This window comes from Agelaius phoeniceus, chromosome 25 (assembly GCF_051311805.1).
Source record: "Agelaius phoeniceus isolate bAgePho1 chromosome 25, bAgePho1.hap1, whole genome shotgun sequence".
Lineage (NCBI taxonomy): Eukaryota > Metazoa > Chordata > Aves > Passeriformes > Icteridae > Agelaius > Agelaius phoeniceus.
Window position 1 is genome coordinate 7,080,718 of NC_135289.1, and position 27,904 is coordinate 7,108,621.

Below are 27,904 nucleotides of genomic sequence, written 5' to 3' on the forward strand. Positions count from 1 at the left end.
ATCACCTCTCAGGTCCCCATTGTCTCCTGGGGTCCTCATTATCCCTGGGGTCCCCATCACCCCTGGGGGGTTCACTATCCCTCAAGGTCCTCATTACTTCTTGGGGTCCCTCTCACTTTCAGGGTGCCTACTGTCCCTGGGGTCTCCCTCACTCCAATATCCCCATCACCACTGGTGTCCTGTTGTCCCTGTGTCCCCTTCATCCCCAGTGGGGTTCCCAACACCACTGGAGTCCCCATCAGTCCAGGTGTCACCACTGTGTGTCCTCATAACCTTCAAGTCCTCACTGTCCCTGGGATCCCCATCACCCCTGGGGTGTTAATCTTCCCTCAGGGTCCTCATTAGTCCTTGAAGTCTCCATTGCCTTCAGCATCCCCATTGTCCCTGTGTTCCCCGTTGCTCCTGAGGACCCCAGGTTCCCATCACCCTTAGGATTCCACCACCCGCTAGTCCCCATAACGTCCAGGTTCCTGTTGTCCCTGTGTCTCCATCACCCCTGGCATCCCCATTGTCCTTGGGATACCTATCACACCCCATCCCTGTTCCCCTGGGTCCCACAGCCCCATGCCCTAGTGCCAGCAGCCCCCCAGCACTGTGCTGCTCCTCAAGGCTTTGTTGTCACCCTGGCCAAGGCGTCACTAGTGGAGACCAAATAAATCAACCCCTGATGTCCCTCCTGCTGGGAGCTGTGGCTGGCCATGGTGGCTGGGTGCAAGGGAGCAGCAGGAGAATGGATGTTCTCCATGTTAGCTCTGGAACCCAAGGAGGGCAAAGGGTCCTCAGGCTGAACTCCAGGACAGGCACTGGAGTCTGCTGGGAGCACTGGGAGCACCAGACTCACTTGGGGAGCACTGGGTTGGCTGAGGGCACTGGGAACACTGGGGACATTGGGAGCACTGGGAGCACAGGGTTTGCTGGGAGCACTGTGACTGATGGGTGCCCTGGGAACACTGGGAGCACTCAGGATTGCTGGGGGCACCAGGACTACTGTGGGGACATTGGGGCCACTGGAGGCACTGGGAACACAGGGGCTACTGGGGTCACTGGGAAGACTGGGACAGCTTGGGGCACTGGGGTCCACTGGGGGCACTGGAAACACAGGGACCACTGGTGGGCACTGAGAACCCTGGGGGCCCAGGGGGTGCTGTGAGCACTGGGAACACTGATGCTGGCTGCACTGGGACCACTGGATTGTGTGTGTTACTGTGGGAGCTGAGGGTTACTGGAGAAACTGGGCTGGGGACTGGATGCACTGGGTGTTATGGGAGATACAGGGAGTTACTGGGTGCACTGGGGGTCAATTGGGAGACTTATGGGGGATACTGGGATGGGGATTGGGTGGCACATGATGTTACTGGGGAGACACTGGGATTTATTGGGGGACCTGGGGTTACTGGGGAGGACTGGCAAGTACTGGAAGAGCTGGGATGGGGACTGGGTGCTTGGAGAAGGGGCCTTAGGTTTAGACTGGGAGTTACAGGGGAGCCTGGGGGTCAGATTGTACTGGGAGCTTACTAGGATGACTGGAACTCACTGAGGGCTGGAATGGAGACTGGTTACACGTGGGTGGTACTGGGATACTGGGAGGACTGAGGGTTACTGGGAGTGCTGGTGGGTTACTGGGTTGCTGCCATGGGGACTGGTTGCACTGGGGAGGTACTGGGAGGATCGGGGGTTACTGGGAGTATTGGTGGGTTACTGGGACGACTGGAATGGGGACTGGGTGCACTGTGGGACACTGAGGGGTCACTGGGGACGGGATGGGGGCTATTCACACGCGGCTGGGTGCACTGCGGGATACTGAGGGGTCACTGGGGACGGGATGGGGGCTATTCACACGCGGCTGGGTGCACTGCGGGATACTGCGGGGTCACTGGGGACGGGATGGGGGCTATTCACACGCGGCTGGGCGCACCGGCAGCTCCTGCAGCGCTCGGGTCACTGAGGCTGCTGGGCCGGACTGGGGCGGCACATGCACCTCCCCGATAGGCGCTCCATTGAGGCTGCCTGCTCCTCAGGATGCGCGTCGCGCGGGTCGGCGCTCGGCTGGCCGTGCCTGTCGCCCGCTTCCGCTGTCGCGTCGGCGCCGCGGGGGCCGGGGGGGGTCCGGGGGCGCCATGACCAACGGTGGGAACGGGGGGCCAAGGGCTACCGAGGGGGGCCTAGGGAGAGCCGGGGCCGGCATAACCAATGCTGGGAACGGGGGAACGAGGGGTTGTGGGCGGAGGGTCCTGGGGCCACCATGGCTGGTGGTGGGAACTGGGGAGTGGAGGGGCCGGGGCGTCCGGGCGGGTTCGGGGCCTCAAGGACCATGGAGGGAGGGGGGTTTTGGGGGTTCCGAAGGCGGGGGGCCTGATGAGGCACCATGGGGAGAGCACTCAGGTACCGACAGGCGACGGGGCAGAAAGGGCTGATGTGGGGGAGGTACTGAGAGGAAGTTTTGGGAGGCGGCTGGGAGACTGTGACCCTTCGGGGGCGGGGTACTGGCAGTTCTGAGTGCCGTCGGTGGGGATACGGGCAGGTCTGAGTCCCTTTCCGGGGGATCTCGGGAAGTCTGCATCCCCTCATAGGGGCAGAGACGGGAGATTGTTCACACGGAGTGTGGGGGTCTCCTTGGAGAGGGTTGGGCAGGGGCCCGGAGTTTCCCCTGACCCCTCCCCAACCGATCTCCCCGCAGTTTATTCCCTGGACGGGCTCCTGGTGTTCGGGCTGCTCCTGGTTTGCACTTGTGCGTACCTGCGGAAGGTGCCTCGACTGCGCACCTGGCTCCTGTCTGAGCGCAGGGGCATCTGGGGAGTCTGCCACAAGGGTGAGGGGCACTTGGGACACTGGGGTATGGCGTGGGGGTGCTGGGAACACTGGGATGGGACACTTGGAACACTGGGGTACAGGATGGGGATGCTGGGATCTCTGGGGTCGGGTCTAGGACGGGAGCACTGGGTCCAGGTTGGGGACACAGAGATGTGGGATGGGGGTTTTGGGGTCTGGGATAGGAACACAGGGATTTGGAATGGGAACAGTGGGGTTTGGGATGGGAACATGGGGTCTGGGATGGGCTCACAGGGATTCAGGATGCATCTGGGATGGGGACATGGGGCCTCACCCCATCCTTGTCCCACCCACAGCTGCTGTGATTGGGACCCGCCTGCACGTGGCTGTGTCCATGTCCTGTCTTCTCATGGCCTTCTACGTCCTTGTGGGAAAGTGACCACATGGGGACCTGCTGGCAACCTGAGAGAGACTTGGGACCGACTAGAGATCCTGTGACTGAATCTGATGATCCCAGTATGGACCAGAGAGCCCGGTACTGACCCCAGTGTCCGAGTACCAACCAGAGACCCCATTGCTGACCCTGGAGACCCTGGTACTGATCCTGGAGACCCTGGTACTGACCCTGAACCACCCCTGGTCCTGCCCTTGGCAGCAACCTGGATCCTTTGTGTGGCAACCGAGGGACCATCATGGCCCATCACCCTCCTTGAGCCCACCAAGGGCAACTGTGAGGGCCAACAGGGCACCTTTAGACTGTTGGAAAAAGATTTCCTGTGAATTCTGAAGAGAAGTGGGTGAAGGGACCCCCAGGACTGGGGGACCCAGCTCTGCCCTGTGAGCCCCTTCTCTTGATGCTGAGCAGGGTCCTAGTGAGACCATGGCAGGCTCTGGGGGCCAGGCAGGGTACCCCCTGATCCGTGGGATCTTCCTATGCCCCTGCAGCGTGGGGGGCCCTCAGGGGGGTTTCCTTCTGCAGTGGGGGGTTGGTGACGCTCCCGGGTTGTAAATATTGGACCACCACATGCAAATAAAGTGGGGGTTCCTCTGTGGCAGTGATGGCCTGGGGGTCCTGTGGGGTTGGTGCCCTGCTTGGGTGTCCTGTGGTATGCGTTGAGGGTCCCACTGGGTGTGTGTGAGGAGGTCCTTGGAGGCTGCCTCCCATGGGGTGGAGGGCTCCTGTAGATATGGGTCCTGGAGTTAGGAGGATTTGTGCAAATAAAGTGGCGGGGGGCGGGGGGGGGCTGTGGGGTGGGGAATTGCTGACTGAAGCCTCCTTGCCCGGTTCGTCCAGCTCTCTGGGGCCGGGAGTGATGCAGCCCCGCAGCGAGGGGCACGGAGGGCTGTGCCCTGCCCGTGGTGAGTGCGCCCGGCCCCGCCTGCGCCCGTCGCTGTGCCGGCCGTGTGCCTGGGAGACGCGGTCGGTGCTCGGCGATGCTCGGCGGTCCTCCGATCGGCCGGGGGCGCACCAGAGCTCTGCGCTACCGTCCCGGCGTGCTCCGCGCGGCTACGGTAGATAAAGGGCCGGACCGGAAGTGGCTGTGGCTGTGCGCGTGTGTGTGTGCGCGCGTGTATGTGCGTGTGCGTGTATGTGCGTGTGTGCGCGCATGCATGCGTGTGTGTGTGTGTGTCTGTGTGTGTCAGTCAGGGGTGTCCGTGTCTGTGTGAGGCGCCAGCCACCCTCCCTCCCTACACGTTGATCTTATTCGATCGGCCGGGCCCCGCCGGGCCGAGGTGAGAAGAAAGCGCCGCGAAGCCCTCGGGCGCTGTGCGGCTGGGCCGGGCGGGATGAGTCGATCAGATAGGCGAGGCCACGGCCGCTGAGCGCCCTGCGATTCTGACCCGCGCCCACGTCTGCAGCCCCGGGGCCGACACCGAGCCGCTCCCGACAGCGGCGGAAGACGAAACGCCCCAGCCTCATCCCGGCCCAGCCATCCGGGCCACGCGGGGAGGCGGGAAATGCACCCTGCCGCAGGCTCCGTTCGCACTTTGCAGGGCTCCGTGCTGCCCTTGCGGGGCCTGCACGCTCCGTGCCGTGCCGTGCTGGCAGTGGTTCACCGGGCCCTGCAGCTGTGTGCGGCACAAAGGCTGTACACGGGGCTGTCTGTACACCGTGCCATGTCTGTGAGCTGAGCGCGGACCTTGCTGGCCCCGCGGGACACCGGGGACTCTCATTAGACCTACGAGCTTCATGCAACATGGCCTCTGTGTTTTATTGAGGGTGTGTGATGATGCCCATGGTGCTGACAAAGCTGTGATGGTAACCAGAGGACAGCCCCTGTGGAAAAGTACAGTTGTGCTGGTAACAGGATGGCCACGATCATAACAGGAGTACAGCTGTGGTGATAGCAAGAGGATGTCCGTGGTTATGCCAAGGGGACAGTAAGGGTGGGTGACCGAGGGGTGGCTACAGTGGTGACAAGAGGATGAGCCTGAGAGGACAGCCACAGAGGTGAAAAGGGGACGGCTGTGGTGGTGATGAGGGGACAGCAGTGATTCTGCCATTACTGGGAGAAGCAGCTGCGGTTGCTGCTGATGGTGGCCCTGCTGTGGGGACACTCGGAGAGGAGGTCACCAGCTTAATAGTGCCTGGCAGGCTTCATCTGCCAGGGTGACACTGTGGATGCCGTGGGGCATGGCTACCCCATGCCTCTGTCTCTAGCTGTGGCACAAGTAGGCGTGGGGTTTGTCCCCATGCTGCCATAGGGACAGGAATGTGTCCTTCCTGTGGCCGTGTCCCCCCTGCCCGTGGTACTTGCTGGCATCCCTGTGCCACCACAGATGGACATGTGTCACTAGTGTCCTCCAACCCACAGGGTGACCCTTTGCCACGAGAGTTGAGACCTCTGTATCACCTTAGCAGCTCTGTCCCTCATATTCTCTCGTGACTGTGGCCCCCATATGCCCGTGTTCCCCATCTCCCTGTGTCCTCCATGTCCCTGGTGTTCCCATGTTGTCTATATCCTTCATGTCCCCCTATGTCCCCCATCTCCCTGCGTTCCCGTGTCAGCTGTGTACCCAGTGTCCCTCTGCAGCCCCTTACCAGCTGTGTTCCTATGTCCCTCATGTTCAGATATCCCCTGTATCCTGTGTCCCTCTGTGTCCCCCATTCTCCCATGTCCCCTGTGTTCCCCGTGTCCCTGTATCAAGTGTGCCTGATGTTCCTGTGTCCCCCGTGTTCCTATATCCCCTGTACCCCCTCGGTCCCTCATGTCCTCCATGCCCAGAATATGCAGCCATGTATGTCTCCTGTGCTGTCCCCAGTGCAGTGGGACTGGCCCGGCTCCATGAGGACATGGCCTGAGGGGCACACGAGTGGCACCCAGTCTCCGGTGCGGTGGAGGCAGCTCCGGGGTGCGGGGGGCTCTCGACCCCCCCTCGCCGTGTCCCGGTCCTCCCCCAGCCCCGGGCGGCGGGAGGAGGGGCTGTTCCCGGGGGCGGGAGGCGAGGGCGTGATGCCCCGAGGCGGTCTCGGTGCTGTCCCTGGCGTAACATTCCCAAATCCGTTCCCAAGGATAAATTCCCGAGGCCGTTCCCGGGAACGCGTTCCGGGGATTACATTCCTAGTCCCGTTTCCGGGGATACACTCCCAAGGATGATGGGGTTCCCGGCGGCGTTCTCACGGATAACACTCTGGTCCCGGTGCCTGATGCCAATCTCAGGGTACCATTCCCGAGTGTAACCTTGGCCGTGCTGTTCCTGGGAGTTCCCTTCCCGTGTATCTATTCCCAATACCGATACGCGGTGCCATTCCCATGAATAACATTCTCGATACCGATTCCCGGTGCCGTTCTCATGGCAAGCTTTCCCGGAGGCGATGCCAGTTGTCGTTCCAAGGGAATCTATTCGTGATCCACTGCCCGTTCCCGTTCCCTGGGACGATGCCCCGTGCCATTCCCACCGTTCCCGGTGCCCGTTCTCGGAGGTGATGCCCGGTGCTGTTCCCGGGGGTTCCTCTCCTAGTGCCTATTCCCGTTCCCGGGGGGGATGCCGGGTGCCGTTCCCAGGGGTTCTGTTCCCGGTGCCTATTCCCGTTCCCGGGGGCGGGGGCAGGTAGCGGCAGGTGCGCGGAGGCCGGGCCGTTGGCGGGGGCGGGGCAGCGGCGCCGGTGCTCGCACCGGCCGAGCTGCCGCCGTTGCCACCGCCGTTGCCGCCGCCATGGCCGGTACCGGAGCCCGGTGGATGCCGCTGGCGCTGTGTCTGGCTGTTACCGTGTCACCGGCACGCACCGGAGAGCAGCTACACGTCTGCAAGGAGGTACCGGCACCGGGAATGGCGGGGGGGGATGGGGGGGTGGACAACCGGTAACACACCAGCACCGCTGCAACCACCCCCAAATTCCCCCCACACACCGATGAAACGGAGTCCCGGAGCATGGGGAGGGCGCTCCCTATGAGATGAGGGGGACAAGGAGGGGACAGGTGGGGGTCGGGCATCCCGGTGGCACCGGGGATGGGGTGTCTCCTATAGGGGGGAGGGACTGGCCGACCTCCTGGGGGCCCGGGGAGCAGTCTTTGCTCCCAGTGGCTCGGCCAGAGCCCGAGGGTCTCCTTTGGGACCCCAACTGGTGTCACCCCATCATCGTCCCTAAGTCCCTACTCCTCAGACACATTGGGGTCTCCCTGAGTGCTGCTGGGGGGTGACAAGGAGCGGGGGGGGGACAATCCCAATGGCCACGTGTCATTTCCAGCCCAGCACATGGTATTCTGTGAAGAAAAACTGTCACTCACCAGGATCTGTCCACCTTGGGGACAGCGGGTGAACCCCCAAACGCTCTCCCTGGGTTGTCTGTCTTGCCCCCCCTCCCCCCCAGTTTTCCTCCCCCCTCCTCAGACCTACGTCTGCTTTTAATCTGGGCCAGGATTTTTTTTTTCTCTGATCCAATTATTTTTGTCCGTGTTCCATGATCCAGAGCTGGAAACAATAGACTGGGGCTGGCACCTGCCCCAGGAGCAATCAGTCCCCCAGAGGGGGTGTCCCCTGTCCTTCACAAGGGACAGCCCTTCTCCCTCCCCTGGCCAGAGCAGAGTTACAGTGGCAGAAACTGTAACTGGGTGCCCTCCACCCCCAGAGCCACCCTGGGGCTGAATTAGGTCAATTTATGTAGATTTAATGAAAACATGGAAAAGTTTAGGAAGAGAGAAAAAATACCCTCTCCCCAGGGAAATCCCTCAGGACTGAGAGGAATGTGGTAGTTCAGGGCTGCTGAAAGTTGGAGTGACCTTCCGGGTACCCCCAGGGTGGTGGGGACCTTTCTCTGTGTCCCCATCTCAGGGCCAGGGGGGGTTCCATGCTGCCTGTACATGGGCAGGGCATGCTGCAGGCATCTCTCTGTCCTCAGTTTTCCTTTTCCACCCCCCTTTTACCTCTCCAATCCCTCTTTCCCCTTCACACCCCCCCATCCCCCTCTTCCCCCCCCCCCCATTGCTGTGTTTCCAGCTGATGGGAACATCAAAGCAGTTGTTTTCTCATCAACCTGCCACGCTCCAGCAGCCACTGGGACATGAAGCCACAGCACCGGCTCTGACACCTCAGTGCTGCTGCAGGGGGATGGGGAGCTCCCCTTGTACCCCAAACCACAACACCACCACCAGATGTGTCCTTCACCCTGCCCACGCTGTCTGTCCCTGGCGTCTCCTCACCAGCCTTAAGCCAGTCTCAACTTGGTGCAGCTGGGAGGATGGGGGGGGGGTCACGGTGCCTCTGCTGTCTCCAGCACTTCCTGGTTCCCCTTGGCCCCCCCTGCACTCCCGCCCTATGCCCGGGGTGCTCCCTGGCTGGATCCGGGTTGTGCCACAGCTGTTTGATGAGCAAAGTGTGTCACAGCCGCGCCAACGGGCGTGACGGTGCCATGTGATCCCAGGAGCATGGAGGGGGCGCAGGGGTTCCCCTTCACACCAGGGAGGGGTGCAGGGCTGCTGCTGCTCCAAGGCTCCTGGGCAACCCCAGCCAGATCATCCCCCCACCCACAGCAACCCCATTTCCCAGCATCTTCTCAAACTGCCCTCCCTCCCCCTGCCACAATGCTCCCCCACTCTGAGCATCCCCCTGGTCCTCAGCTCCCCTCAATCCAGAGCATCTCCCACCCAAATCACCCCCATTTTCCAGCATCCCCCCACACTGAACTCTCCCCTGCCCCAGTATCCCCCCACTCTGAGCACTCTCTCAGGCCCCTCTCTCCAGGCCCTGGGCACCACAGGACATTGCCACACCTTAACTCAAAACCATCCCTTGAAGGCACTGCAGGGCCGAGGGGCCAGCCCCTGTCAGGGAGCAAAGGGTGCCGGGGGCAGCCCGGGGTGCAGCTCCCTGCACGTTTCCTCTGTGTCTCCTGCAGTCCGAGTACCACTACGAGTACACAGCCTGTGACAGCTCAGGATCGCGCTGGAGGGTGGCTGTACCACACACACCTGGACTCTGCACTGGCCTGCCTGACCCTGTCAGGGGCACTGAATGCTGTAAGATTGCCACCAGGAATGGCATGGGGTTAGGCTAGGGGGTGGGAATGGCGGGGATGGGAAATGAGGGCGAGAGGAGGGAGAGAATGGGGAGACAAGCACAGCCATTGTTGGCTCCAGTGCAGGCAGGATGGAATGGGATCAGTGGGATGGTAGAAGAACTACAAGCACTGGGATGGGATGGAATAGGAATCACACAGCAACTCCCTGGGATGGGATGGGAGGGATGGGAACCACACACACGGAGGCAGTGGGACGGGATGAGACAGATGGGAATCACATGCACACACAGATAGGACGGGATGGGAATCACAGATAAAGTCATGGAATAGGATGAGAGGAATGGGAATCACACACTGGGATGGAAATCCCCTCATGCCACACATGCAACAGGACAGGATGAGCAAGATGAGCACTCACTCACCTGAATGGGATGAGAGAGATGGAAATCCCACACACACATGCACCAGGATGGGAGGGGAATCACACACACAGTCACCAAATGGAATGACAGCCATGGGAATCTCACCACACACACATGCACCAGGATGGCTGAGCAAGGTGAGAATCCCCCTCACACAAACTTACCAGGAGGGATGAGCAGGATGGGAATCCCAAACACATGCCCCCCAAAGCCTGGGGGTGTCCCAGTTCCATGGTAGAGTGTTACATCCTGCCTGGATTGGGCAGAGCTGGGCATCAGGTACCAAACCTCATGGATGGGGGGGTTGCCTTTGTGGAATGGTAAGAATTGGGGATCCCAGCACCTCCACCAGCTGGAGCACTTGGAAGTGCAGAGCTGAGGGTGATGAGGCTGTAGCAGCACCAGGAGGATTGGGGGTGACCCTCCACACCCTGTGCCCCTGTCTCCATTGGCAGCATTCTCCTGCAAGGCGGGTGAGTTCCTGGAGATGCAGACGCAGACGTGCCGGCCCTGCGCTGTGGGCACCTATTCGCTGGGCACTGGTGTCCGCTTCGATGAGTGGGACGAGGTGCCCCATGGCTTTGCCAATGTGGCCACCAACCTGGAGGTGGATGACGGCTTTGGCGATGCGGCAGAGAACTGCACCGCGTGAGTCACTGTGTCACTGGCTGTGATGCCAGCACATGAGCACTTGGCCTGTCAGGACTGGGTGCGGGGCACAGCGAGCAGGATGGGTGTGACACCCCTGTGCATCCATAGCGCCCCTGTGCATCCAGTTGCCCCGACACCCTTCTGTCATCCTGCCCTGGGAGGTGACACCAGCAGGGGCACCGTGGTCGCAGCAAGGGAACACCCAGCTATATCGCCCACCCCCCAGGTGTGGCAGGACCCCAACCCCACGGGACCTCCACATCAATATTCCTTGGAGACAGAGCACCCATGGAGGTCCCCAGAGCTCCTATGGGGGTCTCTACAGCACCCATGGGGATCTCCACACCCTGTGCCACCAGCAAGAGCCTTTACTGCCACAGCCCTTTGATCCTCACTGGCAACCTCTGAGCTCTTTTGGTTGTGCTGGCAGCCACCAGACCCTTCCAGTTGTTCCACAGCCACTAAACATCCCACTGGCGAGTTGTACCAGCAGCCACAAACCCCTCTTACTTGTACCACAGCCATCAAGGCCTCTCAGTTGTACCAGCAGCTGCCAAGCCCTCCCAGTTGTTCCACTGCCACTGAATTTCCCACCAACTGTTGTACCAGCAGCCACTGGTACACAGCAAATACCAACAGCCACCAAACCCTCCTGGTTGTACCACACCACTGAGCCTTCCCAGTTGTACCAACAACCAAGAAACCCTCCCAGATTTACCAACAACCACCAAACCCTCAGTTTTACTGGCACCACCACGCTGCTCCATTGATGCCCCTCTTAGGCATTCCCTACTCCCAGTAGCATGTTCTTCATCCAGCCACATTCCCAGAAGAGGGGGACCCCACTCTCTTCTTGCAGTCCACACGGCTCTCAGCAGGCCAGGGGAGTCTCCCGAGGGAGATGTGTCTAGCCATCACATCTTGACATGTCCCTAAGATGTGCCCAAGCCCTGTGCCCCCCATTTCTCCCCTGCTTCCTGGGGACCCTCCCAGCTAGCCCTACAATCCTTGTCCTGCCTGCTGAGAGTGGTGACAGGATATATCACTTGCCCCAGGTCAACGTGGGTGCCACTGGGGGACTACATCGCCTCCAACACAGATGAGTGCACAGCCACCCTCATGTATGCTGTGAGCCTCAAGCAGTCGGGGACTGTCACCTTCGAGTACATCTACCCTGACAGCAGCATCGTCTTCGAATTCTTCGTGGGTGACAGGGGCAGGGATGGAGGATGTGGGTCTCTGGGGACATGGGAGGGTCCTTGGGGGCATGGGAGGGGTCTCTTGGTACATGGAGGGGTCCATCGGGATATGGGAGAGGATCCTAGATGGCATTAAGGGTCCCTAGGTACATGGGAGATGTCCCTTGTGACCTGAGTGGGTCTGTGGGAACTCCTCAGGGGTCCCAAGGGACATGGAAGGAGTCCCTGAGAACATGATGTGTGTCCCTGGGGACATGGCAGGATCTCTGGTGGATGTGACAGTGGTCTCTGGGGACATGGGGAAGGGGACCCTGGATATATGGGAGGGGTCCCTGGGGACATCATGGGGATCCTTGCAGACATGGAGGGGTCCCTGGGGACATGAAAGTGGACCCTGATGACATGAAGGGAGCCCCATGGGATATAGCAGTGGTTCATGGAGACATGAGGAGGGGTCCCTAGGAATATGGAGGGTCCCTGGGAGCATGGGGGTGTGTCCCTGGGGACATGCAGGGTCCCTGTGAACATGGAGTCCCTGACACTCACCCTGCAGGTGCAGAACGACCAGTGCCAGCCCACGGTGGAGGAGTCCCGCTGGATGCGGACGACAGAGAAGGGCTGGGAATTCCACAGCGTGAGTGCTCGGTGGGAGGTGACACTGGGGGGGAGGTCCCTCGGTGCTGCCCCGGCGTTTCTTGTCCCTCCCGTGGGACGAAGATGCGCCACGAGGCTGAGGAGGGGGCAGTGGATGGTGACAGACGGGGGTGCCACACACACCCCTCCACTGGTGCCAGCCCCCTCCTCGGCAGCAGGATCCCCCACCCACGGTGCCAAACCCATCCCTGGCAGTGGGATTACCCAATCCCATGGGATCCTTCTCCCAGGTGGAGCTGAGCCGTGGGAACAACGTGCTCTACTGGCGGACCACCGCCTTCTCCGTCTGGTCCAAGGTGCCTAAACCGGTGCTGGTGAGGAACATCGGCATTACAGGTGGGTGGGGGCAGGAAGGAGGATCTCGGGGGTCGTGCACCCCCGTCCCCGCTACCTGAGACTCCTCCCGCTCCCAGGGGTGGCCTTCACTTCCGAGTGCTTCCCCTGCAAGCCCGGTACCTTCGCCCCCGCTGCCGGCTCAACCGCCTGCCAGCCCTGTCCCGCCGACACCTTCTCTGGCAAAGGGGCCACCGCCTGCCAGCCCTGCGACCCTGACACCTACGCCGGTGAGAGGGGACACCCGGGGCTCCCCCCGCCCAGAGCTGTCCCTCTAGTATTTGACCCTGGGAACGGAAGGGGTGATGTCGGGAGCAGGGGTGACCTGACATCCCCTGGTGGCGACAGTGTTGGCGCCCCTGACAAACCTGACACCTATGCTGGTGAGGGGGGACACCCTTAGGGGTCCCTTTGTCCCCGCAATCTGCACTGCAGGAGTGGCCCTGGGGGAGGGACAGATAATGTGGGGAGTAGGGAGCACCCACCACCCCTTGGTTGGGAGGGAAGACAAAGACACCCCACGTGGTGGGAACAGCGCTGGGGTCCCCGGGCTGTGCTGGCTCACCCGCCGTGTTCCCCCTCGGCAGAGCCCGGCTCGGGGTCCTGCAAGCCACGCCCGCCCTGCACGGACAAGGATTTCTTCTACACCCACACGGCCTGCGACGCCCGTGGGGAGGTAATGCAGGGGCAACCCGGGGTGGGCCCCCTGTCCCCGGTGTCCCCCCCAGCTCACTCGCTCCCCCGGCAGACCCAGCTGATGTACAAGTGGGCAGAGCCCAAGATCTGCAGTGAGGAGCTGCCACAGGCGACCCGGTTGCCATCCTCGGGGGTCAAGACACGATGCCCCCCCTGCAACCCTGGCTTCGCCAAAGGCAACAGCAGCACCTGCCAGCCCTGTCCCTATGGCTTCTATTCCAACGGCTCTGGTAAGGTGGCCCCGTCATTGTCCCCAAAGTGTGACTGGGGCACCCTGAGCTGATGGGGGAAGGTGGGTGCCACTCCAGTGCAGGGTTGTCCCCTCCTGTCCCCATGGCTCCAATAAGGACACCCCCACCACTGTCCCCAAGGAATAACTGGGGTCTCTGGGGCTACCAGGGGGAGATGAGTGCCACCTCAGTGCAGGATTGTCCCATCCTGTTCCCATCATTGTTCCAAAGTGGTGACCAAGGCACCCAAAGCTGACAGAGAGAAAAGTGGTACCACCCTGGTGCAGGGCTGTCCCTATGTATCCAGTAAGAACATCCCAGTTATTGTCCCCAGTAAGTAACTGGGATCCCTGGAGCTGCCTAGGGAAGGTGGGTGCCATCTCAGTACAGAGCTGTCCTCTCCTGTCTCCACCATTGTCCCCAAGAGGTGGTTACCAGGTCATCCCAAGCTGCAGGGAGGGGAATGTGGTACCACTCCAGTGCAGGGCTGTCCCCTCTTGTCCCCATCACGGGCCTCAAGGGGTAATCAGGGCACATCAAGCTGACAGAGGGGGAGGTGGGTGCCACCCCTGTACAGGGCTGTTGCCTTCTCTCGCCAGCCTGCCTCAGTTGCCCAGAGGGCACCGAGCCAGTGCTGGGCTTGGAGTACAAGTGGTGGAACGTGCTGCCCCCCAACATGGAGACCACTGTGCTCAGCGGCATCAACTTCGAGTACAAGGGCATTGCAGGTAGTGGCAGAGGGCTGTCCCTTCCCTGTCCCTTGCCGGGGCACTGCCAGGGACATCTCTGAGTGTCACTGCACCCCTGCAGGCTGGGAGGTAGCTGGGGACTACATTTACACAGCAGCTGGAGCCTCTGACAGCGACTTCATGATCCTCACGCTGGTGGTCCCTGGCTTCAGGTGAGGTGGGGGCCACCACCAGGGAGCAGGGGGGACACGGCCACGGAGCAGAGCTAGCAGTGTCCCCACACTGTCCCCAGCCCTCCAAGCCCAGTGCTGGAGGACACAGAGAGCAGAGAGGTGGCCAGGATCACCTTCGTTTTCGAGACGCTGTGCAGCGTTGGCTGTGAGCTCTACTTTATGGTGGTGAGTGGGGAGACACAGCAGTTTGGGGGGGCACAGTGAATTTGGATGGTGCCACCTCCCCCATCCCCACAGGGTGTCAACTCACACACCAACACTCCGGTGGAGACATGGACAGGCTCCACAGGGAAACAATCCTACACCTACCTGGTGGAGAAGAACGCAACCATGAGCTTCACTTGGGCCTTCCAGCGCACCCCCTACCACGAGGCGGTGAGGGACAGGGGACCCTGCTTTGAGAGGGCTGGAGGGTCCCCACTTTGGAGGGTCTGGTGGGGGGTGAGGGGCAGATGGTGATGGTGCTCTCGGTGCCAGGGCCGGCGGTTCACCAGTGATGTGGCCAAGCTGTACAGCATCAACGTCACCAATGTGCAGGGGGGGGTGGCCTCCTTCTGCCGCCGCTGTGCCCCGCAGCCCACTGGGTCCTGTGCCCCGTGTTCCCCTGGCAGTACTGTGGACCCCAGCTCGGGCATCTGCCAGCCCTGCCCATCTGGCACCTACCTGCGGGGCCACCCCTCCGACGGGACGCCCACCTGCCACCCCTGTGGCCCTGGCACACACAGCAACCAGGTGACTGGGGATGGCAGGGGGTCCAAGTGTCCATATGTGTCCCCATGGGTGATGCCAATGGGCCCCAGAGGAGTGACACCAGCCTCCCCCAGAGCCAGGATGTCCCAGATGGTGGCACTGGCTAGCACCAGGAGGGTGACACCATCACGGGTGGGTGACACGAGCCTCCCCCAGTCATCCTGGGTGCATGACACTGTGTCCCCATGGAGGTGACACCAGCACCTTACAGCCATTCTGGGTGGGTGACAGGATGGGTGGCAGTGTGGGTGACTGTCTGACCCAGAGTGGGTGATGCCTGCCCTCCTTGGCCACCTCCAGGGAGGTGACACCAGCCCTGTGGCAATCCTGGGTGGATGGCAAGGTGGGTGACAATGTCTAATCCTGGGTGGGTAATGCCAGTCCCCCAGCTGTCCCCAGAGAGATGACACCAGCCCCTCCCAGCCATCCCAGATGGGTGACAGTATCTGACAGTGGTGGGTGGCAGTGGGTGACCCTGGTGGGTGCCACTATGGCCCTGCTGTCTCTCAGGGGTGGTGCCAGCTCTCCAGAGTCTCCCACAAGGGTGTCCCCAGTGGGTGGCATGGCCATCCCTGAGCTCCCTGTCCTTGTTCCCAGCTGCGATCGCTATGCTACAACAACTGCAGCCTGGCACTGGCACTGCCAGGCCGGATGCTGCACTTCGAGTTCCCGTCGCTGGGCCAAGGTGCCGGGGTGGGCACTGGGCCCAGCTTCACCCCCAAAGGGCTGCGCTACAGCCATCACTTCCGCCTTAGCCTCTGTGGGCACCAGGTGAGAGCTGTGTGGGAAAACACACGTGCACACATGGGAACACACCCAGGGGGTGGGCACAGGCACACAAGTGCAAACACAGGCACGTGGGTGGGCACTCAGGACAGTAGGCACACATGGGCAGGAGGCCATGGAAACATGCATGCAGACATGGGAACGCACCTAGGAAGGCACACAAGGGCACACACAGGAGGGCAGAGGATCATGCATGAATGTATGGGAACACAACTGGGCTCATGGGTGGGTAGTCATAGGTACACAAGTGCAGACACGAGCACACAGGGGGGTGTGTGCACTCACAGGCACATGAGTACAAACACGAGCACACAGGTGGGCGTACAAGTGGGTGGGCACAAGCACAAGCGCAAAGATGGGCACAATGGGTGGGTACTCAGGAGGGTAGGCACAGGAACACAATTAGGAGGGCTCACAAATACACGTGCACACATGGGCATCTGGATGGGCGAACACGGGCACACACCTGGGCCCACAGATGGGACGGGGCATGCAGGTGGGCAGACACAGACACACACGTGCATATGTGCTCATAGTCATGCAAACACAAGGATGTGTATGCAAACACACATTCCCACATGCAGGTGTGCAAATACAGGTGTACATACTGTCACACCTGCACTTACACACCCACCCACTTGTGCAGTCACTTGTGCACAGTCACAGAAACACACCTGCAAAGTTGTGCAGACACATGTGAATACTCGTGTAAACACATATGGACACTTGTGCAGCCACACCTGTATACCTATGGCTCTGCACACACAAGTGCCAGTCCCTTGTACACACAGTCTCACTCCACACACGTGTGTCGTGTATGTCCCCACAGGGCAGGAAAATGGCCTCATGCGCTGACAATGTGACAGCCAGTCTGGGGGGCCCTGCCCGTGTGGTCACCTCTTATGTGTGCCAGGCCATTCTGGTGCCCCCTGATGTCACCGGTGCCCGTGCAGCTGTGTCTTCTCAGCCTGTCAGCTTGGGTGACCACTTGCTGGGTGAGCAGGGAGGGAGGGGGGCACCCTGGGGCACTGGGACACCCCAAGATCACTGAGACACATGGGCAGGACAGACACTGGAACATCTTGGTGGCACTGGCACACCAACACTGGGACTCCTCAGGGGGACTGGGACACATGTGTGGGACAGGAACTGGGACAACCTTGCGGCACTGAGAGTGGGACACCTTGTTGAGACTAGGACACCCTGGCGGCACAGGAACCAGGACATCCCAGTGGCACTGAGAGTAGGATACCCTGGTGGGATTGGAACACTCTGCTGGGACTAGGACACTGGCACTAGGACATTTCAGCAGCACTGGGATACCTTGATGCCATGGGGACACCCCAATGGGACTGAAATACACCCTGATGGGACTGGGACACTACAGAGCACCTTGTTTGGGATTGGGACATTGTCACTGGTGTATGTCACCAACAACCCCAGTGGGACTGGGACACCATGATGTGACTTGAGACACGCTGGTGGGACTGGGACACTGACACCAGGACACCCTGTTGGGATTGGGATAGCCTGGTGGCACTGGGACACCCTAGTAAGACTGGGACCCTCTGGTGGCACTAGGACACTGGGACTGGAACACACCCCAGTGGGACTGGAGACACCCCTCTCTCCCTGCAGGTGTCACCACCAGCTCCGTGCTGGACGGCATCGTGTCTCCCCCAGAGCTCTTCCCCCCCAGCCACCCTGACCTGCCTGACATCATCTTCTTCTTCAGGTGCAGGCAGGTGACAGGGGGTTGACAACCACACTGTACTCCCACTGTCCTCCTGACCTCCCATGTCCTCTGGCAGGTCCAACGACATGACACAGCCCTGCAGTGGTGGCCGGGCCACCACCATCCGCCTACGCTGTGACCCCCTGCGTGTCGGCACTGGCACCCTGGCTGTCCCCAGGTGGGGAGGGGACACGGGGAACCCCGAGGGGGGTTTTGGGTGACCCAAGCATCTCCTGCTGTCAGGGTTGGGCATATCCCTGGGGTGCTTCGCTTTGGAGACACCATAGTCACAGTGTCAGTGTCCCTCACTTTGAGGTGTCACCCCGGCTGTTCCCAGGTGGGGGGGGGGGTGGGGGGGGTGCGACACTGGGGACACCAAGGGGGGCTTAGGGGACTCCCAAAGTGACCCAAACAGCTCCTGCTGTCACGGGTGGGCATGTCCCTGAGGTGCTTTGTTTGGGGACGACAGTGACATGGTGTCAGATTCCCTCACCCTGAGGTGTCATCCTGGCTGTGTCACCGGCGCCCTGCGTGTATTCAGGTTGGCAGTGAAAGAAAGGAGTCCTCGGGGGAGGTTTGGGAACCTTCAAGATCCCCTGCTGTCATCGGTAGATACTTCTTTGGAGTGCTTCACTTTGGGGATACTGCTGTCATGCTGTCCCGACCCTGGGGTGTCACCTTAGCTGTAATCCCCACTTTGGAGTGTCACCGTCACCTGAGCCCCCCCTTTTTGTCCCTCCCCAGAAAATGCCCCGAGGGCACCTGCGACGGCTGCACCTTCCATTTCCTGTGGGTGACGGCCGAGGGATGTCCCCGCTGCTCCAGCTCCCACCGCCGCCCCATCGTCGGCGCCTGTATCGGCGGCGTTCAGGTACCGCCCCGTGCCCCGGGCTGGGCTGCGGCTCCTGCGGCCCCTGATCCCCCTTTTCCCCCCATCAGAAAACCACCTACGTGTGGCGGGAGCCCCGGCTGTGCCACGGCGGAGACGCCCTGCCGCCGCAGGTGATCCAGGCGTGCCGGAGCGTGGATTTTTGGCTAAAAGTGGGAATTTCCACTGGGACGTGCGTGGCCGTCTTGCTGGCCGCGCTCGCCGCTTATTTCTGGAAAAAGACTCAAAAGTGAGCAATTGGCAGCGGGATTTGGGGACACGGGGGCTAGCACTGTCACGGGGGGGTGATGGCACCGCCTGCGTTCCCAGGTTGGAATACAAGTATTCCAAGCTGGTGATGGACGCGGCGGCCCGGGAGACCGACGCGACGTCGCCCGATAGCTGCGCCATCATGGAGGGGGAGGACGCGGAGGACGAGCTGCTCTTTGCCACCGAAATGTCACTTTTTGGAAAACTTAAAGCCCTGACGGCCAAGGTGAGTGGTGGGGTGGGTAGCGGGGGTAGAAACAACCCTGGAGTAGCCACCGGACAAGCCGTGGTGGAGGTGGGATTTGAGGATGGTCCATGTCTCAATTCCCCACCCCGGGGGGGCTCCGTGTCTCAGTTTCCCTACTCCAAGGGGGGCTCTGTGCCTCAGTTCCCCACCCCGAGGGGCTCCGGGCCTCAGTTTCCCTACCCCACAGCGGATGCCGGATGGATTCGACTCGGTCCCGCTCAAGACCTCATCCAGCAGCACCCATCGGGAGCTGTAAGAGGACGGGGGGCACCCTCGCATCTCGCAGCCCTCCCAGGAGCTGTGACGGGCCAGAGGGGCACCCATGGACACCCCGGCCCCGGACAGCTGTGAAGGGAAGGGGGGGTACCCACGGCCCATCCCCCAACGTGGCCTTAGGGACCCGCTTCGGACCGGAGCCTCGTTACGGCTTTTGTACGTGTGTCCCCACCCGTGCCCCCCACCGTGTCCTCCCCATCCCAAGCACCTAAAAATGCCAAATACAGGAGTGGGGTTTGTATAAGGGCTCCATGTGTGTGGGCACATGGGGGCGGGGGGGTTTTGTATAAGGGCTCCATGTGTGTGGGCACACGGGGGCGGGGGGACACGCCTAGGGGATGCGGGGAGTTGAGCGTGGGCTCCAAAAATGGGTGGGGTGAGGATGTGGGGGTGTCCGCAGGGTGTCACACGCGTGGGAGTGGGTGCCTAGGGATGGAGTGAGGGAGCAGCGGAACTTTGACTTCTATCTGCACGGCCCCTCAAAGGGGGAACTGCTGTAGGGTCCCCCACATGGGTGGAGGCACCAGAACCCCGCCGGGACCCCTAAGGAGGGGACAGTGGGGTGACATGGGGTGACGTGGATGGCCACAGTCGTGCCATGGGGTGCTGTAGAGGGGCATAGGGTGGCTCTTGGGAGCCCCATGAGCAGAGGGGTGCGAGGTGTCCTCGGGTAGGAGATCCGCAGAGCCCACCAGTATGCCTGGGATGTGGCTGAGGAACCCCAGGAATCCTCGGGGTGCGAGGGCCAAGACCCCTCTGGCGGGGGGGGGGCTCAAGGATGCTCGGACCGCTCGGGCCCCTCCAGACCCCGCCATATCCTCCCCAAACCCTCTCAACACTTCCCGATACCCCCGTCGTGCCGCTCTGCCTGGGCCTCCCGGCCCGCCGGAAGCCCCTCGCGGCGGTCGGGGCTGCTTGGCCCCCGACGCTCCCCATCGCTGCCGCTCCGTGCCCCGCCCGCCCTGCTGCGCCGCCTCCAGGCCACCAAGAGGCGCTGCTGCGCCCCCGCCCGCATGGTCGAGGCCACGCCCCTTCCGCGCACGCGCGTGGACCAGCTGTCCCCGCCGGCGCTCCCGGTGCCACCGTCGCCATCACCGGTCATGGTGCTGGACCTGGACTTGTTCCGCGCCGACAAGGGCGGAGACCCCGCCATGGTGCGGGACATGCAGCGCAAGCGCTTCAAGGACCCCGGGCTGGTGGATGCGCTGGTGCGAGCGGACGGCGCCTGGAGGAGGTGTACGTGGGGGCGGGTGGGTGACTGGAGGCAACCTCCGGGATGGGGGACCCCCTTGTCACACGCGGGCATATCTCCCCTTCCCGGTGCCTTTCCGTCCACCCCGTCAGCCTGGTGCCCGGTCCGCAGGTGATAGGAACTCCCCACCATGGCCCCTCCTCGGGGATGGAGGATCCCCGATGAGATGGGGTGACCTTTCAGGAAGTCTTTCCCATCCTCCCCAGCTGTTTGTCTATTCATCCCCAACACTCGGGGATCGCCTCGGTGGATCACTGCCCTCTGGGACTGGATCCTGTGGGTAGGTCACAGCAGAGACCGAGGGCCTGTCCCTGGGTGGATCCCCCTCGTCCCTAATTCCAGGGGTTGAGGTGGGAAAAGTTCTCCCACTAGACCCGCCGTCTCTCCTCCCAGGCTGGAGGGCAGATCCCAGGTTCCCCTTAGCCGGACTTGGATCCCGTCCCATTGCGATCCCCAGGGATCCGCTCCCTACATTGCCGCAGAATGCAGCTGGGCGGGGGGGATCCCAGACAGTGCCACCCCCAGATTTGGGGTACACCCACACCTGGGCAGCTTAGGGGGGTGGGGGGCAGGAGCCTCCTCCTCGTGGCTCCCGGCGGGATATGGGGCAGCGGGAAGCGCATGCAGCTCCGTCAGTGGGTGCCGGATGTGGGGAGGAGCTGGAGGGCGGCGGGAGGAGTGGGTACCCCCAAACCCCGCCGTTCCTAGGGCACCCCAGCGTTCCATTGCTGCGGAATGAAAGCGGCGCTTGGGGCTCCCGTTTAATGCTCCCGTTCGCCTTGATGTCCAAGGGATCACCCGCTTCCCAGCCCCCTTCCCGCCCGCTCCGTGTCCCCAGGACGGCGGTGCTGGAGAATGGCGGGTGTCTGCAGGGTGAGGCAGGCTGGCGGGTCGTGCTGGCTGATGCAATCCCACGGCGCCGGTGCGTGGAGCCCGTGCTGTGCCATGCTGTGTTCTGTTGGTGTTCCCTGGCTCTGGATCCCCTGGGACTGATCCCTCCCGCTGATTAGGGTGGCGCGTTCTCAGCGTAGGTGCCCCCAGTTTGAGCTGCCCCGGGACCTGGGCTCTGCCCTTCCCAGCCCTGGGGTCACAAAGGGGGAACATCCATGCTCTCCTCATCCAACACCCCCTGAATCTTGTCATTGTGGCCTCAGATCCCAGGGTCTGCTCAGTCCTTAGAAATCCCATCCCGCTGAGGGAGGTGTCTCATCACAATGTGGGGTCCCAGCACAGTGCGGGGGCCCATCCTAACAGGGAGGTCCCAGCATGGGAGGCTCTGAGCCTGTGGAGGGAGGGATGTTATCCTGGCATGGGCATCCCAGTGCAGCGTGAGGAGGATCTCATCATGGTGTGGGGGTCCCAGCCCACCATGAGGGTCCTAGCCCAGCACTGGGGGGGTCCAAGTGAAGTATGGAGAGCCTGTGCTGATGTGGAGGGTCCCATCCTGGTGGAGGGATTCCCATTTTGGCAGGGTGGGGTTCCCAGTCCAGCATAGGGGTCACAGCCCAATGTGGGGGATCCTAGCATGGGGTGGGGATCCCATTCCAGTACATTGTTCCCAGCCAGGCATGGGACTTTCACCCCAGTGTGGGGAAACCTCATCCCCTCATGGGGGTCCCAGTGTGAAGGTCCTATCCCACTGCGGGGGTCCCAGCCCAGCACGGGGAATCTCAGTGTAGGGTGCTCATCTTAGAGTTGGGGTGTCCCATCCCAGCATGGTTTCAGCAAGTCATGGGGTTTTCCAGCCTGGCATGGAGCTCCCAGTGCAATGTCACTCCAGGTGTTTTCCAGTGACATCCCTACTCCTTGCAGCTCTGCTCCACACGATCAACCTCTGTCCTTCCAAAAACCCCAGGGATGGTGCCTGTGGGTATTCCAGGAACTGCCACCCCCCCTGCTGCTCCCATGGGGGCTCCATATCACCTCTCTGTACCAGATAGGGGCCCCAGCCCTTCTCTCAGTCCAGGTGACAGCGCCTACCTTCCTTTCCAGGCAGGTTTCGTGCCGACAACCTGAACAAGCTGAAGAACCTGTGCAGCAAAACCATTGGGGACAAGATGAAGGTGAGGCACGAGTGCCCTGGGTCACCTTATGGTGGGACATCACCAGCTGGTGGCATCTCTCCTTCTCCCAGCCCTCTAGTCTCTCCCTTGTGTCACTGAGGGATGTTTTCCCACTGGAATTTTACTCTTTAACTGTCCTGGGGTTCCTTTTTCCTCTTGCTGCAGAAAAAGGAGCCAGTAGGGACGGATGAATCTGTACCAGAGATTGCACAGAACCTGGATGAACTCACGGCTGATGTCCTGGGGGTGAGTGAGACCCCAACTCTCTCCACTGTGCCTACAGTTTGTCCAGAGCTTTGCCTGGAATTGCCCAAATTGGTGGCCTAAAGTGCCCACCAAATGAGGGGGGATTGCCTGTTGCCCCATCTGGGATGATCCTTTATCTCTCATTCCCACACCAGCAATAACTGACTCTTCCTCAGTGTCCTTGATCTCTCCAGCATCACCCTGTGTCAGTCAAGGGCTCATCCCTGGGAATTTGAGCAGTCTCAGTCCTTCTGTGTCCTCACTGTGTCCCTCCCTGCCTGCTTCCATCCCAGTTTGGTAGTCACCCTGGTTAATGAATGCAATGCTGGCTGCCATGGGAGCAGCTCAGGCCTTCCAGATTCCAGCTTGTCACCCCTTTATCCTTTCAGGCTGTTCTTGAGTGTGTCCAGCCCAGGGACTCACTCCAGAATATGTGGAGGGTCCAGAATTCACCATGCTGGGCCCAGGATTCCCTGTGCTGGATGAACAGGACCCTCTTCCCAGTGGTCTTCTCTCTCCCCCACCTCATCTGGAGGTCTCTCTGCAGTGTCTCCAGGTATCCCAGATAAAGAAAATTCGGCTGCTCATTGATGAGGCCATCCTGGAATGCGACTCTGAGCGTCTGCGGCTGGAGGCTGAACGCTTTGAGAGCCTCCGGGAGATTGGGAACCTCCTCCACCCCTCTGTGCCCATTAGCAACGACGAGGTGGGACACGGGGAAGGGAGGTGGGGCTGGGTCAGAGGGGCTAGGAAGCTCACAGTGGGAAGCAGGGGGCTCCCAGCAGGGGATCCCCCAAGCCTGTCTGGGTGGGCGGGTGAGGGAAATCTGCATGACAAGCCAGCATTTCCCACCCGGATCAGACAAAGAGCAGCTCAGACAACACTGGGCACACCATTGTTGGGGGAATTCATGGGAAAGTTGCTCACTGCCGTGAGGACAGGGTCTCCCTCTGCTGCCTCCATTCATCCCACGGGAATATTTTCCCGGAGGGAGCACAACTGGGCCAGGCTTGCTGCCAAGTGGCTGCACAATAAGCTACAGGCTGGAGTTTGAGCTCCCAAAGTGGGCCCAGTGTGGTTCAGGGACTGGTGTCACAGCATTCCAGGGCACTGAGGAGGTTATAGGCTCCTGCTTCTCTTTTCTCCGGGCTCCTGCAGGATGTGGACAACAAGGTGGAGCGGGTGTGGGGTGACTGCAGCTGCAGGAAGAAGTATTCTCATGTGGATCTGGTGGTGATGGTGGATGGCTATGAGGGGGAAAAGGGCGCCGTGGTGGCTGGCAGCCGTGGCTACTTCCTTAAGGTGAGAGCTGTGACCCTGGAATGATTGGGTTCAGAGAGGAACGAGGAGGGACAGGGGCCTTGGGTTCTCCTCCCCTGGGATTGATGATGAGAGCCTCCAGAGGCCTCCTGGACCCTCTGAGCAAGGAGGAGTGGCCCAACAGAGTGTGTATGTGACAGGCAGTGTGACCCTTGTTCCCAGGGCCCGCTGGTGTTCCTGGAGCAGGCACTGATCCAGTATGCACTGCAGAGCCTCCGTGCCCGGGGGTACACCCCGGTGTACACCCCCTTCTTCATGCGCAAGGAGGTGATGCAGGAGGTGGCCCAGCTCAGCCAGTTTGACGAGGAGCTTTACAAGGTAAGGGATCACTCCAGGTTTGGGACTTGGAAGCAAGCACCCCAATGGGACTGTGGAGAGGGAGGCAGCGGGGTCCCCTTTGCCCTGGCAAGCTTGTGGTGGTGGCAGCAATGGTAGCAGTGGTTCCTTCCCCTCTCCTTGGGATCCATCTCCACGTTGTGATGGTGATGATGTGACAGGGAGATGGCTTGTCTTGGGGGTCCACCTTTATGGGAAACACCTCCATGGGTGGCACTGCAATAACAAGGAGGTGGCTCATCTTGGGTCCATCTCCATGGGTGACACACTGGGATGGCCATGAAGGACAAGGAAATGGCTGGTCTCCCAAGTCCATCTCCATTGGTGACATGTGGTGACAAGGATGTAGCTTATCTCTGGGGTCCATGTTTATGGGTGCCACATGATGGTGATGAGGTGACAAGGAGGTGGCTCATCTTTGGGATCCGTTTGCACAGGTGACACATGATGGCAGTGCAGTGACAAGGAGGTGACATGCTCTGGGGGCCATCTCCATGGGTGACATAGGTGATAAGGAGGTGGCTTGTGATGGTGATGACGTGACAAGGAGGTGGCTCATCTCTGGAGTCCATCTCCACGGGTGATACAGGTGACTCGTCCTTGCCATCAGCCCCTTTGAATGACCAACAAACTCCCCCTGTGATGAATTCCCAAACCATCTGGCACTGGAAAACCTCCCTGCTGGTCTCTGGAGGTGCAGGAGCAGCTAGAAGAAGGCCAGTGGCTCATGTCCCCTGCAGGTGATTGGGAAGGGCAGTGAGCGGGCGGAGGACAGTTCCATCGATGAGAAGTACCTGATCGCCACATCAGAGCAGCCAATCGCCGCCCTGCACCGCGATGAGTGGCTGCGGCCGGAGGACCTGCCCCTCAAGTACGCGGGGCTCAGCACCTGCTTCCGCCAGGAGGTGGGATCCCACGGCCGGGACACCCGCGGCATCTTCCGTGTCCACCAGTTTGAGAAGGTGAAGGAGCGGTCCTGGGAGGAATTTGGGGTGTACTGAGGGTTGCTGTGGGGTTCCAGTGGGAATTCAGCATGTTCCAGTGGAAATTCATGGTGTATCTGGTACCACTGCAGCATACCCAGCAGGAATTCAGGGTGTACCCATTGTCACCATGGTATGCACCCTAGTAAGTTGGGGTGTATACCCCATGTCACTGTGGGGTTCCAGTGGGAATTCAGGGTGTACCTGGTATCACTGTGGGGTTCTGATGGGAACTTCAGCTATACTCAGTGTCACTGCAGGTATCCAGTGGGAATTTGAGGTGTACTGGGTGTCACTGTGGGGTTCCAGTTGGAATTCAGGCTGTACCTGGTGTCACCGTGGGGTTCCCGTGGGAATTGGAGCTATACCTGGTGTCACTGGAATTCCTTCTCCTGCAGATTGAGCAGTTCGTCTACTCCTCCCCCCATGACAACAAATCCTGGGAGATATTTGAGGAGATGATGGCCACAGCTGAGGAATTCTACCAGTCCCTCGGGATTCCCTACCACATCGTCAACATCGTCTCAGGTAGGGGCTCCTGTGCCACAGGAGGGTTGAGGGGGGCCCTGACCTGCTTCCTGCATGGCAATTTCTTGTCTCTGGCTCATTGCTGTCCCCAGCCTGAGACAGAGGAAGAGAAGGGGACCTTTTGCTTTCTGTGGAATCCTCAGCCTTGCTCTGGGTCCATGGGAACGGGTGTGAACACTGCTGTGATGGATTGTCCCTGCTGTCCCTTCCAGAGGGACAGTTGGAGTGTCCCAGCTCCTCCTGGAAATGCTCACAGGAAAAAGATCTGGTTGAAAAGCTCCCTGTGGCTGAACTTTATCCCCTTTATCCCATTGGCAGAGCGAGAACCCCACATCCCCACTGTTGAGCAGAAATCCCTCGTTCCTGTGTCCAAGCAGGAATCCCAGATCCCCATAGCATAATCCTACCTTCCCATAGTCAAGTGGGAAGCCCATGTCCTTGTGGCTGAGAAAGAGCCCTGTGTTTCCATAGCTGAGTGGGAATCTCACATCCACAAAGCTGAGAGAGGCCCCCACATTCCTGTGAGTAAGCGGAATCCCCATATCCCCATGGCACAGCAGGAACCCAGTGTCCTGTGGCTGAGCAGGAGTTCCCCGTTCCCCGTGTCTGGGCAGGTATCCCACACCCCCATGTCCCCATGACCAAACAGCTTGTGGCTTGTTGACCCTGTGGCCAAGTGGGTACCCCACATTTCCATGGCTGAGATGTAACCCCACATCACTATGGCAGAGCAGAAATCTATGTTGGATCAGCACCAAGCTGCTGGAATGACTTTGGAGGCTTCACCCTACGCTCTGCCCCAAGAAAGGAAAATTCAGGATGGCAGTGGGACCCCCCACTCAGCACTGTTCCGTCTCTAGGCTCCCTGAACCATGCAGCCAGCAAAAAACTGGATCTGGAGGCTTGGTTCCCTGGCTCTGGCGCCTTCCGTGAGCTTGTCTCCTGTTCCAACTGCACTGACTACCAGGCCCGGCGCCTGCGCATCCGCTATGGCCAGACAAAGAAGATGATGGACAAGGTGAGGCTAGTGGGCATAGGGGAGTTCTTCCTCTGTTCCTTTGCTTTCCCCATGTCACAGGTGTCCCCTATGTCCCCCTGCCACAGGTAGAGTTTGTGCACATGCTGAATGCCACCATGTGTGCTACCACCCGCACCATCTGTGCCATCCTGGAGAACCACCAGACTCCTGAGGGCATCCGCATCCCTGAAAAGCTCCAAAACTTCATGCCTCCAGGTAACATCCCCCTGTGCCTTCCCCATCCCCTGCTTCTTGGCGGGGGGGGGGGGGGTGACAGTGGTCCCTTGTCCCCCCCAGACCTGCGGGAGCTGATTCCATTCATCAAGCCGGCACCCATTGAGCAGGAGCTCTCCAAGAAGCAAAAGAAGCAGCAGGAAGGAGGGGGCAAGAAGAAGGCAGGGGGGGGACGCGACCAGGTGCTGGAGGATCAGATGAAGAACATGGAGGTCTGAGGGTGTCCCCCTGCACCCCAAGGACTTTGAGGGCCTCCCAAGTCATCTCACCTTCATTGCCAGGCTGTGCCCTTCATCATCATCTTTGCTTGGAGGGGAGTCACCGTCTGTCCCCCCTGTTCCACAAAGAACTGACACTGTTAGGGCGCTGCCCCTCTCCCTTGTGTGTCCCCCTTACCCTGCTGAGTCGGGCTGCGATCCCCCATGTGTCCCCCTCACTCTGAGTGGTGCTGGGGACCCCCGTGCCCACATAACATGACCCTCCTCCGTCCAAAATAAAGCCAAGAGCTGCTGAGCTGTGTGTTCTTGGAGGCTTCCGAGGAAAGAATGGGGGGGGGTCCAGCCCGGGGAGGTGTATCCGTTGCACACCACCCTTCCCCTCCCCCCGCACCTCCCTCCTCCTCGTTCTCCCTCCCTCCTGCCAGCCCCACACAAAGC

General features: G+C 60.8%; 3 protein-coding genes and 1 non-coding gene across 5 annotated transcripts; all 4 read left to right on the forward strand.

Annotated features, from left to right (window-relative positions):
• The first annotated feature begins 1,994 nt into the window (after positions 1 to 1,994).
• TMEM167B (transmembrane protein 167B) lies at positions 1,995 to 3,824 on the forward strand. Its single transcript, XM_054648767.2, has 3 exons — positions 1,995 to 2,127; positions 2,678 to 2,809; positions 3,126 to 3,824. Exons 1-3 carry the CDS (start codon positions 2,118 to 2,120, stop codon positions 3,206 to 3,208), a joined length of 225 nt encoding a protein of 74 aa, XP_054504742.1. The 5' UTR covers positions 1,995 to 2,117; the 3' UTR covers positions 3,209 to 3,824.
• Positions 3,825 to 4,086: 262 nt separating this feature from the next.
• ELAPOR1 (endosome-lysosome associated apoptosis and autophagy regulator 1) lies at positions 4,087 to 19,512 on the forward strand. The gene is made up of 22 exons (XM_054648776.2): positions 4,087 to 7,026; positions 9,107 to 9,227; positions 10,107 to 10,299; positions 11,358 to 11,505; positions 12,055 to 12,135; positions 12,386 to 12,491; positions 12,569 to 12,718; positions 13,076 to 13,164; positions 13,237 to 13,414; positions 14,014 to 14,142; positions 14,225 to 14,315; positions 14,396 to 14,501; positions 14,574 to 14,711; positions 14,814 to 15,068; positions 15,684 to 15,857; positions 16,702 to 16,867; positions 17,511 to 17,607; positions 17,684 to 17,785; positions 18,352 to 18,478; positions 18,547 to 18,725; positions 18,806 to 18,971; positions 19,180 to 19,512. Exons 1-22 carry the CDS (start codon positions 6,757 to 6,759, stop codon positions 19,246 to 19,248), a joined length of 3,135 nt encoding a protein of 1,044 aa, XP_054504751.2. The 5' UTR covers positions 4,087 to 6,756; the 3' UTR covers positions 19,249 to 19,512.
• LOC129130517 (small Cajal body-specific RNA 2) lies at positions 4,317 to 4,615 on the forward strand. The gene has a single exon (XR_008535546.2).
• Positions 19,513 to 20,301: 789 nt separating the features above from the next.
• On the forward strand, positions 20,302 to 27,761 carry SARS1 (seryl-tRNA synthetase 1). Of its 2 annotated transcripts, none has more exons than XM_077190532.1 (11): positions 20,302 to 20,504; positions 22,513 to 22,583; positions 22,749 to 22,829; positions 23,377 to 23,535; positions 23,988 to 24,131; positions 24,312 to 24,467; positions 25,226 to 25,447; positions 25,867 to 25,996; positions 26,731 to 27,014; positions 27,101 to 27,230; positions 27,312 to 27,761. In XM_077190532.1, exons 1-11 carry the CDS (start codon positions 20,369 to 20,371, stop codon positions 27,464 to 27,466), a joined length of 1,668 nt encoding a protein of 555 aa, XP_077046647.1. In that variant the 5' UTR covers positions 20,302 to 20,368; the 3' UTR covers positions 27,467 to 27,761. The 2 variants fall into 2 exon arrangements, with proteins under 2 accessions (XP_077046647.1, XP_054504661.1); XM_054648686.2 differs by having other exon boundaries at positions 20,303 to 20,504; positions 26,857 to 27,014.
• Positions 27,762 to 27,904: the final 143 nt, after the last annotated feature.